This window comes from Panthera tigris, chromosome C1 (genome assembly GCF_018350195.1).
Source record: "Panthera tigris isolate Pti1 chromosome C1, P.tigris_Pti1_mat1.1, whole genome shotgun sequence".
Lineage (NCBI taxonomy): Eukaryota > Metazoa > Chordata > Mammalia > Carnivora > Felidae > Panthera > Panthera tigris.
Genome location: NC_056667.1, coordinates 61,255,626 through 61,269,418, shown reverse-complemented (window position 1 = coordinate 61,269,418; position 13,793 = coordinate 61,255,626). Strand labels below are relative to the sequence as shown.

At 34.7% G+C, this 13,793-nt stretch overlaps 1 protein-coding gene across 1 annotated transcript in view; it reads left to right on the top strand.

Annotated features, from left to right (window-relative positions):
- LRRIQ3 (leucine rich repeats and IQ motif containing 3) overlaps positions 1 to 13,793 on the top strand; it is a 221,437-nt gene that overhangs the window by 120,148 nt on the left and 87,496 nt on the right. The window contains 1 exon segment of the mRNA XM_007089803.3: positions 11,480 to 11,633. Coding sequence (XP_007089865.2) covers positions 11,480 to 11,633 — 154 coding nt within the window.

The window sequence follows — 13,793 nt, the reverse complement described above, 5'->3', positions numbered from 1 at the left end:
TGTAGTTACTACAGGTATTTTCCTCATGGTTACCATGAGGCTTACATAAAATATCTTAAAACTATAACACCTTGTTTAAACACATAGCAACTTAACTTCCATAGAACTCCTAAGTTTTATACTTTTACTTCTCACATTTAGATTATTTATGTTACAATTTATATATTTTTATATTGAACAACTAATAACACATTAGTAAAAGTTATGGTTACTTTTACTACATTCCTTTTTAAGTTTTAAACTAGGGTTGTAAATAAATTTGATACTATCATTAAAATATTATAAACCAAGAACCATTTCAAGGAGCTTGCCACTTAGGTTTTCTTCCAGGAATTTTATGGTTTCAGTACTTATATTCTAGTATTTAATCCATTTTGATTTAATTTTTGTGTTTTGTGTAAAATAGTGCTCCAATTTCATTATTTTCCATGTTGCTGTTCAGTTTTTTCAGCATTTATTGAAGAGACTGTCCTTTCACCATCATATATTCTTGGTTCCCTTTTTGTAAAATAACTGACCATATATACCAACATTATTTCTGGGCTATTCTTTTCCATCAACCTATGTGTATACTTAATGCCAATACCATATTCTTGATTACTACAGCTTTATAATGCAGTTTGAAATCAGCATGCCTGATGCCTCCAGCTTTCTTCTTTGTCAAGATTTCTTTGGCTATTTAGGATCTTTTATAGTTTCGCCCAAATTTTGCAATTGTTTGTTCTAGTTCCGCCGTTGATATTTTGATAGGGGTTGCACTGAATATGTAGATTGCTTTGGGTAGTATGGACATTTTAACAATATTAATTCTTCCAGTCCTTGAACAAAGAATATCTTTTCATTTCTTTGAGTCTTTTATAGTTTCTTTCATTAATATCTTATAGTTTTAATGTGCAGGTTTTTCCCCTTTTTGTTTAAGCTTATGCCTCATATTTTACTCTTTTTGATGTGATTGTAAATGGGATGGTGTCCTTAATTTATCTTTCTGATAGTTTGTTATTATTGTACAGAAACACAACAGATTTTTGTATATGGGTCTTGTATCCTTCAGCTTTACTGAATTCATTTATTCTAACAGTTTTTTGATGAAGTATTTAGGGTTTCCTATATATAATATAATGTTGTATGCAAACAGTGACAGTTTTCTTTTTTTCCTTTCTAATTTGAATGCTTTTTGTGTCTTTTTCTTGCCAAATATCTCTAGGTAGGACTTCCACTATTATGTTGAATAAAGGTGACAAAAATGGGTATCCTTGTCATGTTCTTGACCTTAGAGGAAAAGCTTTCAGCTTTTCAACATCAAGTATGATGTTAGCTGTAGGCTCATCATATATGACCCTTATTATGTTGAGGTACATTTCCTCTGTACCCACTCTGTTGAGAATTTTTATCATAAATGGATTTTGAATTTTGTGAAATTTTTTTTCTGCATCTATTCAGATGATCATATGACTTTTGGCCTTTGTTTTATTAATGTTGTGTATCATTTGGATTGATTTGCAGATGTTGAGCCATACTTACAATCCTGGAATAAATCCCACTTGATCATGGTGTCCAATCTTGTTAATGTGTTGTTGAATTCAGTTTGCTAATAATTTGTTGAGGATTTTGCATATATGTTCCTCAGGGATATTGGCCTGTATTTTTTTTTTTTTTTTTTTTCTTGTGATGTCCTTATCTGGTTTTGGTATCAGGATAATGCTGGCTTTATAGAGTTTGGTAGAGTTTGGAAGTGTTTCTTCTTTCTTTCCTTTTTGGAAGAGTTTGAGATGGGTTCGTATTAATTCTACTTTGAATGTTTGGTGTAAGTTTCCAGTGAAGCCATCTTGCCTTGAACTTCTGTGTGTATGGAGTTTTAAAATTACTAAATCAAATTCTGCCTACTAGTGATTGGTATGTTCAAATGTTCTGTTTCTTCAAGATTCAATCATGGAAGGTTGTATGTTGCCTTGAATGTATCCATTTATTCTTGGCTTACCTATTTGTTAGTCTTTAAATGTAGTAGTCTGTTACGATGTTTAGTATTTCTGTGGTATCATTCATAACACCTCTTTCATTTCTGATTTTATCTGAGTACTCTCTCTTTTTTTCTTGATGAGTCTACCTAAAGTTTTGTCAGTTTTATTTGTGTTTTCAAAGAAACAGCTCTTGGTTTCACTGATCCTTTCTATTGTCTTTTTAGTCTGTGTTTCATTTATTTCTGCTCTGATCTTTGTTATTTTCTTCCTTTTACTATTTGGGGTTCATTTGTACTTATTTTTCTAGTTATTTGAAGTGCATGCTTAGTTTATTTGAGATTTTTATTTTTTGTTTTCTGGGGTAAGCATTTATTGTTAAGAACTTTTCTCTTAGAACTGCCTTTGCTGTATCCCATAGTCTTGGTATATTGTATATCCATTTTATTTTGACTCTATATATTTTTAACTTTATTTTTTATTTCTTCATTGACCCATTGTTTGTTCAGTAGCATGTTGTTTAGTGTCCATATATTTGTGAATTTTCCAGTTTCCTTCTTGTAATTTATTTCTAATTTTATACCATTGTCATTGGAAAAGATACTTGATATGATTTCAATCTTCTAAATTTGTTATGACTTCTTATGTGGCCTAATAATATGATTCATTTTGGAGAATGTTCTATGTGCATTTGAGAAAAATGTGCATTTATTTCTTTTGAATGGAATGTTCTATATACATCTGTTAAGTTCATCTGGCCTAACATTTTATTTAAGGTTGATGTTTTCTTATTGATTTTCTGTCTGGATGATTTATTTATTGGTGTACTGGAGGTATGGAAGCCCTTTACTATTATTGTTTTGCTCTTTCTCCCTTTAGGTCTGTTAACATGTATTTTATTTATTTAGGTTCTTTTATGTTGGGTACATAAATATTTACAAATGATATATCTTCTTCTTGGATTGACTTCTTTATCATTATGGAATGCCTTTCTTTGTGTCTCACTACAGTAGGTTTTAAAGTCTATTTTGTCTGATATAAATACAGTTTCCCCAGCTTTCTCTTTGTTTGCATTTGAATATCTTGGTATTCATAGAATACCTTTTTCATCCCCTCACCTTCAATCTTGTATCATCTGAAGTAAGTTTCTTATAGGCAGTATATAGATTTGTCTTTAAAAAAAAAATCCATTCTACTATTCTATGTCTTTTGGAGAATTCAGTGCATTTACATTTAAATAAATAAATAAGTTAATTAATTAATTAATTAATATGTTTTTGGAATAAAACTTCGCTTTTATTCATTTATTTTTAATTTTTAAAAATTTTACTTAAATCCAAGTTAGTTAACATATAGTGTAATAATGATTTCAGGAGTAGAATTTAGTGATTTATCACTTACATATAACATACCCAGTGCTCATCCCAACAAGTGCTCTCTTTAAAGTACTTACTGACGTTTTGTTAATTGTTTTTGTGGGTTTTTCTGTTTTGTTTTGATTTGTAGTTCTGTTTATTTTTCTTTTCTTGCTCTGTTCCTTTGTGGTGTGTTGACTTTCTCTTGTGATATGCTTAGGTTTCTTTGTCATTATCTTTTGTTTATCCCTTATAGGTTTTGCTTGGTGGCTACCAGGAGGCTTAAATATAACAACTTAAAATAACTTATTTTTTAGTTGATTACTTAAGTTTCAAACAATTTTAAGTTTCTACATTTTTACCCTTCTCCCCCTACACACTGTTTTTGTTATCACGTTTTACATTTTTATCTTATGCATTCCTTAACTAACTCATGTAGTTACTATTACTTTTACTTCTTTTATCTTTTAACCTTCATATTAGCTATATAAGTGATTAATCTACTGCCATTACTATACATTTACCTTTACCAGTAAGAGCTGTACTTTCATGTTTTTATTGTTTTTTGTTGTCGCTAATGAATGTCCTTTCTTTTCAGCATAAAATAATACCTTTGATATTTTTTGCAAGGCAGGTTTAGTGGTGATGGACTCTTTTAGCTTTTGCTTCTCTGGAAAATTATTTATTTCTCTTTCAGTTCTGAATGATGTATTCTGGTTAGAGTATTCTGACTGAGAATTTTCTACTTTTGGTACTTTGAGTATATCATACCACTCCCTCTGGCCTGCAAATACCTTTGACATTTTTTGTAAGGCAAGTTTAGTCGTGATGGACGCCTTTAGCTTTTGCTTCTCTGGGAAATTATCTATTTCTCTTTCAGTTCTGAATGATGTATTCTGGTTAGAGTATTCTGACTGAGAATTTTCTACTTTTAGCACTTTGAGTACATTATACCACTCCCTCTGGCCTGCAAAGTTTCTGCTGAAAGATCTGCTGATAATGTTATGGGGGCTTTCTTGAACATACCAGGTTGTTTCACTCTTGCTGCTTTTAAAAACCTGCTTCTTCAAATTCTTCAAGGTTTTTAGCCTTCACATTTTTATTATAATGTGTCTTGGTGTGGGTCTCTTTGATTTCATCTTAGTTGGAATTCTCTGTGTCTCCTGGACCTGGATATTTCCTTTTCCAGATTAGGGAAGTTTCAACCGTTACTTCTTCAAATATCATTACTGCCCCTTTCTTTCTTCATTCTTATGAGACTTCTATAATGTAAATGTTTGTCTGCTTGACATTGTCCCATAAATTCTTGAATCTGTACTTACTTTTTTTTCATTCTTTTCTTTTTGCTGCTCTGATTAGATGAGTTCCTCTGCCCTGTGTTTGAATTCACTGATCCTTTCTTCTGCTTCATCTGGTCAGTTATTGAATCTCTCTAGTATATTTTCGGTGTAGTTACTGAATTCTTCTGATTGGAACTTTCTTATATTTTCTATTTGTTGAAGTTCTCACCATGTTAATCCATTTTTTCTCCTGAGTTTGATTAGCCTCTTTGTGACCAATTCTCTGAACTTTGTCAGGTAAATTATTTGTCCCCATTTTATTAATGTTTCCTCTCCTACGCCCCAATGTTTCATCTTATTCTTTCATTTGGAACATATTCCTGTTTCTATATTTTGCTTGACTCCCTGTATTGGTTTCTACATATTAGATGAAATAGCTACCTCTTCTTGTCTTGGAGGATTGGTCTTGTGTGAGATATGAACCTTATTTTTCAACCCTGCCCTAGCTCTTGGTTGTCTTTCACAAAGTCATAAGTTCTGCTAAGCCCTTGAGCCTGGTGATCTGGACATATTCCCTGGTAGCACTGGCAACAATATTGACTCTAGATGAATATACAAGTTCCCTTCTGGGAGATACATGTAAGTTGTAGTGAGTCAGAGGGAGAAGGCAAAGATGGCATACCTAACCTGTATTCCCTGAGAGAGCTTCCATGGCCTTTAGATGTGTGCCAAGCCTACAATCTGCCCTTATGTCTGAAACTCCATGACTAGCAAGTAAGTCCCTTTACAAAAAGTCTGGGGATGTGTTTCTGTCTGTTATCTGTGTAGTGTTCTGTGGATTCTAATCTGCCAAGAATTGTCTCTCTGATTGTTATAGTCTTTGAGACCCAGGAATACAAGCTCGTCTCCCAACCCCCAGCCACCAGATCCTGGTGATCAAAGGGTGTCCCCTGGGCAGCAGCCATAGAAACCAAGGCATCAAGGGATAAGAGACTTGTATGAGAGCTTACTTTGAGAGATACTAGTGCTCTGGTAGAGCATGGTGGAGGGAGTGGGCATGAAGTTGGTATCCATCCTCCAGGTCTCAGGAAATGTTTACAGTCAATCCTTAAATTGTCTTTAATTAGAAGACTGCCCTTCAGGCTGAATCTATATAGCCTGAAGCTAATAGGTCTCTTTAACAGAAAGATTGAACTGTATCTGTTGCTTTGTGCTGTGATCTGGGTGTGGTACTGTTTAAGAGCTTTTACTCCATTTGTTACATTCCTGTAGGACCCATGAGTATAAGCCCTACAGGTTATGAGAACCAGTCAATATAGAGATGCCCCCTTAAAGCAACTGCAAAAATTAGGGCACCAGAAAAGGGTATATGCTCCTTTCTGGAAGATACTAACTAAACTAACTAAACTAACCCAACTAAACGAACTAAACTAAAGCTAACTGAACTAAAGCAGAGGGAGAGTGCAAAGATTATATCCACTGCCCTTAATTCTCTCAGGACTTCTAAAGACATTCCTATAATTGTGCTAAACCAGAAACCTGCCCCTCAGGCCAAATCTCCTGGAAAGGGAAATAGCCTCTTGTTTAGAAAGATGGGCAGTGTGTTTCAGTGTGCTATCTGTTCAATGCCCTGGGATTTGTAGTCTGCCAAGAACTTTCTCTTCAACTGTTATAGTCTCATGGGACCCAAGAACTCAGGTCCACCTTTATCTCCATAGCCAGGTGATCAAGGGACATCCATTAGGTGGCAGCTATAAAAACCATGTCACTAGATATAAAAACTGGAGCACCAGATATGTGTAGAAGCTGCCCTCTGGGATATACTGGTGTTCTGGAATGCAGTAGAAAGAAAGTACAAAGATGGCATCCACCAAAAAAAGGAAAGAAATAGAAAAGAAGAAAAAGGAAAGGAAAGAAGCATTAAGGGTGACATCAAAGGAAAGGGGGTTGGGGAAAGATGGCATCTTTCAGCTTTAGCAAGGGAGGGGGCGTGCAGGAAGAGGTCATCCACTAGCCTCTGATACTGGAGAGTAATCCAATAGGTCCCTGCCCCTCAGACCCAGTGTTTTAGAATTAGGAAATGAGTCTCTTCCACCAGAAGTCTGGGCGGTTTCCAAAGGACCACTTCTGCATTGTGCCCTGGGGTGAGTGAGTCTGCATGTATACCATTTAAGAGCTGTTCAAGAGGATAACTCAGAATGGTTTGTCTGACAGGTCTTAGATCCACTTTCCTCAGGGGTCAGTCAGCATTACCTGCCTGCCCCTTGTTTTTGCTAGGTCACAGAGAGGCTTCTGAGTATTCTCACCATCCCTTCCTGTCCGGGGTGGGGGGGGGGGCAGGAATCATGCTTTGCAGCATGTGGGTTATGACTGCTCTCCTGTGCATGGACCCACCTTAGACAACTCCTCAATTTTTCTAAATAGGCTTTCCCATTGGGAGAGGCCAGGAACTACAGTGAGCAGTAGAGAAGCTATGAATTAACTCCCTTAATTGGGCAAAGCAGGGGAACTATCTATACTGGGTGCTACATTTACTCTGGGGGTGATCAGCTCTGCTCATATACCTCTCAGCTTGAGCATTGCTAGTGTTCCCTTACTGCCAGATGATGCCAGGAACCATGCTCTAAAGTGGTGGGGCTATGACTTAGCTCTTTGGCATGAGCATACCAGCCTCCAGGGCCAGCAAACCTCCTTGTCTGACTGACTGCCTAAATGCGGCAAACCTGTACCCTGCCAGGTCCTTGATCATATTGTGCCACTGACTTGATTCTGCAAATGAGCAAAAACATTGTTTGGGACTACCATTTGGGCTCTGCAGGTAGGAATTCAGTCTGCCAGGATTCCAGTGCTGGTCCCACCCTGCTTTGTCACACTCAGATTCCCAGTAGTTGAGCACCACAGACTCCCCTGTAATCCCCATAGGGTAAGACCAGAGTAGGGGCTTCCACAAAGTGACCCACAAACACTACAGGGGCTGGATGTTACCCCTGGGCTCTCTTACCCACTGAAAGAACTGTAGGCTCAGAAGAGACCTCTCAGTGTGGTGCTGCACTGGTCTAAAGGAAAAGGATTGCTGTTCACATATAGCCACTCCTTTTACCTTTCTAAGGCATTCTGTCTTGGTCTTTGTGGTATATTGGGAGATGTGATTCAGCTTTTCCTTTTGTTCTAGGATTCTCTCAATGGTGTTTTGTCCATGAATAGTTGTTAGTCGTTCTTGCGTGGGAGAACAAAGTCAAGAATGACATCTGTCACTTATATTTACATATGTATGAATACATTTATATGTATATAAAATTCTTGTTTGAAAGATTTTTTCCTCCTCTCTTTATTACTTTGACTGTGTCATAGTAGTGCTTGTTGACCTCCATTGTTTCTGCTGAGAAGTCAGCAGTTAATCTTATTCAGGTTCCCTTGTGCATGACTAGTCCTTTTTCTTCTGCTGTTTTCAGGATTTTCCCTTTGTGTTTTTTTTTTTTCCTTTGTTTTTGCATTTCTACTATTTTACTATGATGTGTCTGGATGTGTTTATAATGTGTTTATTGTACTTTTAGGCTTTTTTTTTTTTTTTTTTTTAGCTCTTGGATGTATAGATTAATGTTTTACATCAGATTTCAGAATGTTTTAACACTTCTAATATTTTTTTCCTGTGTTTTTTCTCATTTTCCTCTTCTATCTCCCATTATTCATATGTTGATGGACTTAATTGTACTCCACATTTCTTTGTGGGTCTGTTCATCTGTCTTCATTATTTTCTGTTTATCAGCATAATCTTTATCTCTTCAAGTTTTCTGATTTTTTTCCTTTTTCCAATTAAAGTCTGTTGAACTACTCTAGCAAAACTTTCAGTTACTATACTTTTCAACTGCAGAATTTCCATTTGGTTCTGTTTTATAATTTCTGTGTATTTATTAATCTCTATTTGAAAAAGCCTTGTCATTATACATTTCTTTGCTTATTTGAGGCTTATTTCCTTTAAACATATTTATAATAGTTGCCTTGAAGTGTTTATCTGTTATGTTTGTCATTTGTACCCTTTTAAAGGCAGTTTCAAAGGCCTACTCTTTGGTTACACTTTTGTTTTTCTTTGCCTGTCTCATAAGTTTTTGTTGAAAACTGGACATTTAAAAAAAATTCTAATGTTTATTTTTGAGAGAGAGAGAGAGAGAGAGAGAGAGAGAAATGGAGTGTGAGCAGGGGAGAGGCAGAGAGAAAGGGAAACACAGAATCCGAAGTGGGCTCCAGGCTCTGAGGTGTCAGCACAGAGCCTGATGCAGGGCTCAAACCCACAAAACCGTGAGATCATGACCTTTGTCAAAGTCAGATGCTTAACTAACTGAGCCACCCAGGTGCCCCCAAAACTGGACATTTTATTTTATTTATTTATTTATTTATTTATTTATTTATTTATTTATTTAATTTTTTTATAACATTTATTTATTTTTGAGACAGAGAGAGACAGAGCATGAGCAGGGGAGGGGCAGAGAGAGAGAGAGGGAGACACAGAATCAGAAGCAGGCTCCAGGCTCCGAGCTGCCAGCACAAAGCCTGATGCAGGGCTCGAACCCACGGACTGTGAGATCATGACCTAAGCTGAGGTCGGACGCTTAACCGACTGAGCCACCCAGGCGCCCCAAAACTGGACATTTTAAATAGTACATTGTAACCACCCTTGTTACTGAACATCTCACCCAGGCCTTATTTATTTGTTTAATAACTTGGGTAAACCATTTTAGTAAATTTTATTTCCCTTGCACTGTGGAGCCTCTGATATTTCTCCTTAGAGGGCAAACCTTTAGCCAGGTGCAGTCACCATTGGCATGACAGTGATTTTAGTAGGGCTTGCTTTGATCGTCTCTTTTTCTGATTTCTCTGTTAAGCCGTTCTGAACTCCTTTGATGTCACAACTATTACTAGCTTTCATTAGTTGCCAACTGACTACTCTATTGTTTTCAGAAATTCCCTGGAAAATAAATTGTTCCATAGTGTGATCTTTTAAAAGTGGGTTCTTTATAAAAGTAATCTTTGAGGCCAGGTTTTACAGTTTGTTCAGATCCCAGAAGGGCTTTTCTTAGCTGTCCACTCTCCTGGTTCTCTCTGGTAAATCTCAAGATGGTTTACAGTTTAGCTTGCTACTCTCTTGGAGGTACCCGCTCCTTTTAATTGTTTATCACTTGCTGAGGGCAAGGGCTCTCAGGGTTCCAGTATTCTCTACCTATTGCACCTGGGTTAGAGTTTCTGCCTTATAAGTGAATTCTGAGAGGAGGAAGGAAGTCCAAGATCTCCCAGACATTCTTGCTTGGAATAGATTCTCTAAAACATGGATCCAGGCTATGGTATTTCTTGGAATGATACTGTAGGCCTCAACTGGGACCAGCTGGGGAAGGGATCCTGTGTTTTCTTGACTTGTTACATTTGTAAGTGAGCAGAAGTAATTAGTACAAGTGCTGCTTGAAGTTCTTAAATGATAGTTGTATCCCTTTGTCTTCATGTTTTTCACTTCCAGGGGCTGGAGTAACATATTGGATATGTGGGTTGCCGACAGTGTCTCTGATAGTGGTGAGGGAAGGTTGAATGACTTTAGCAGAGCAGAGCTGCGCCACCAACTTACTCTAGTCATCATTAGAGCAAAGTTAACTTTTACATTATTTAAGCCATTATACGTTTTATTCTCTTAATATATTTTACCCTAATTTGTAGATCATCAATGAAAGTATTTTGCATGAAGAAATGAATAGATGGAGCTCACTTTAAAAATTTGAAAAATGGAAAAAAATGCTTTCCTTTTAGTTTTGTTTTACCTCTGCTAATTAATAATAATGGTAACTGTAAACTTCCTACTTCATCCATCATTTTAATTCAAATGACTTTAAAATTTCATCAAATAGAATAAATGTTACTGATTTTTTGGTAAATTGTCTCCATGATATTGAAGTAGTGTACTTTGATACCCTCTCTTACAAAAATTTTAAAGTAAAGATTGGCTGTTAAATTTTATCTAATACCTTTTCTGCATCTGCTTGTATACACAGACATGTTTCTTCCATTAATTTGGTTATATAATGAGCTTTGTAATAGTTGATCATATTGTTCTTATTCTTTCCTTATATCGCTGGATCTTTTCATTAATATTTAGAATTTTTGCATCTGTATTCAAAGCTGAGATTGGTCTATGGTTTTCTTTTTATTGCCTTATTAGACTGACTAGGACTTCCATTGCAATGATGAGTAGGTTGGGTGAGAGAGGACATTCTTCCCTTGTTTTTGATCTTACAGGGGAAATATTTAGTATTTTACAATTAAGTTTTATATTAGTTTGTTGATGCCATTTATCAGATAATATTTTGGACATATTGGTTTAAACAAAATTAAAATTAATCTCCTCTTTTTCTTTTACATTTTTTACTGTGACTAATAGAAAACTTAAAATTATTTGATGGTGTACATTGTATTATGTTGGACAGTACTGCTCTAGAGTAATTTTTATAGATGGAGATATAGTTACTTCTTTACTGGAGAAGAATAATAAAAAGAGTTCATAATGGTTACCTTATATTTCTGTAGATAACTTTGTCATGTTCTCCTTGCCATTATATTATAAAATACATAGCCAGACATGAGTACAGAACTGTTTGTGGATCCATATCACCAGAGATTTCTCAGCACCCATTCATCCCTTGATGAATGATGATGAGTAAACTTTAGTGCCTAAGTAGTTTTTTATGTAGTATTAATATGAAAACAAATATTACATTAAATTTAGCACCATGTTTTCTAAAGATGTAAGTGAATTCATGAGTAGTTTTCTTTCTTTTTTTTTTAATGGCAAAAAAACTAAATGACAATTTCCTCCCCGCCCCCCCCCCCCTCAACCCACTCTTATATTCAGCCCCTTGTTGCATAAAAAGCATCAGGAGAAATTTATTGGTGAATGTGAAACAAAGTGGACTTTTATACCTAAAGGATATGAAGACAGTCTCTTTAAGCATCTCTTTCTTCAGCCTGAAACTAATAGAACAGGAAAACTTGCACATTGGAAACGTGTAAGTATGGTTAGTTTATTACTTACCTTTAAATATTTTTATTTAATATACTATAGTTGTAATTTATGTATCGATAGTAAAAGTTTCTTCATTCCCTTTTAAATATTCTCATTATATTGTTAATATTCTGCTTGAGGTTTTCTTGATGTAAGAAAAGTCATATGATAACAAAGTACAAATATAATTTTGTGGTACATTATTCTTATCACAACCATTTTGTAATTTTATGCCTTGCATATTTATTTTCTCATATCACCTATTGCAAATAGTTATTAATAGTAATGTAAAATATCTTCATAGCAGTTGAAAACAAAGAAATATTTAGTTTATTAAAAACTAATGATACTATATGTAGTATAATATTCATTCAGTGTTTTATGATAAATTATGTCTTGCTTTGAGGACACATCAGAAATAGAAACTTATTTATTGACTGCCTACTGCTGTCAGGTGCTCTGCTAGATATTTTGCATGTGTTCTGTAATTTATTCTCCACAGCACTGTAAGATAGGTGTTTTCATGTCATTTTTATAAAGAGGAAAACTAAGGCTTTTACAGGTTAACTAACTTACCAAAAGCCACACATTTGAGTGACATTGCTAGACTTAACTCCAGGTCTTCTGACACCAGAGTTTGTGCAAAAAAGCACAAACTTTTTTTTTTTTTTAATCTTTAGAAGTTTTTTTTTTTTTTGACATTAAATAATGGTAGAAATGAAGACTTGACATTCTAGTATAATTACTAGATCAAACTTATAATAATGTGTAATGCACTGTTTGTGATAAATAAACCCCTTCACATGTAGACCTGTTTCTAAGTAACTTGCACTATAAATATTTCCATTTTATTAACATGATTAGAAAAGACTAAAAAAGGTGCAGACTGTCATTTGTCTGATTTCAGTGTTACTGAGGACATGTGTTTTAGAAATAGCAGAGGAATATCTTCAAGCCCTTAAAACCCACAGAAATTATCCATTGAATAAAAATATAGATTTAAAAGGCCAATATATCCTATTCAAAACTTTTTCCTCAGTAGCACACAGTGCTGACTATATTCAGTTGCTCTAGATGAGATGCTCTATAAAAGTATAAAGTTCATATGAAGTGTCTTTTGGCCCTCTATATAGAATATAAACTCACTGGTTTCAGGCATGTCACATGCTTTTTTATGTGCTTTATGCAGAGGAGAATTTCATTGAATGTTGTATATAACTAACTTGGATATATATTTATAAAATACTTGCACACTCATGTACAGATATATATATATATATATATATATATATATATATATATATACACATAGTCATATATCCATATGCAAAACCTAATATACATACATGGATATGTATTGTATTATGGCAAATGACTATGTGCATAAACAGGAATTAAATATTCATATTGTAGAGGTATTTTATTTAATATCTGTGAAGTCACATAGAATATATCATTGTCAGGTCTTTGGAAGTATTTTAAATGTTAAGAAATTTGGGGATATATATTCATTATAAGGAGTTTTCTAAAGCTGTTAATATTATTGATAATTTTGCTAACCACATCACAATTAATGTTATTAAGAACTATTCTTTCATAGTCTATAAATATGTACATTGTCTGATGATTTTTCACTGTTTATAGCTACTATTCATAAGACATTATAGAAGTTGTCTTCAGCTCAATTTCTTAGAGTAATTGAAATGATCCTTAATCATAAGATTCATCTTTGAATCTTTACTTCTTCTGTGTAAAATTGTTGTTCCATCTTCTGGTGGCTTCTTTTGTAGTCTCTTCAGCTCACTTATGTGGTGTACTATTCTTCTGTTATTTTTGTATCTTGTCATTAGGGACTTGGCAATTGGTCAAGTAGAAACTATAGTAAGAACAAGTGATGCCATAGAGTGCTTAAGAGAACCTAGGATCCAAGAAACATTAAAAAGATTAAGAAGTAGGGAAAAGAGAGGAGGTAATAAAATAACAGTATTTAATACTGGGAGTTCATTTTAAAAAAATGCTGTGAGCAGAATAATGGAAAGGATCAGTCAAGAGTGGAATTCTAGTTTTAGTAATTAGATAAGTAACTAATGTCTGTTTTTCTTCTGTTTGAGGCTGAAATGTGCTTGGTCCAAAAAGCATAAAACTTCCTGTATTCATGGTAACC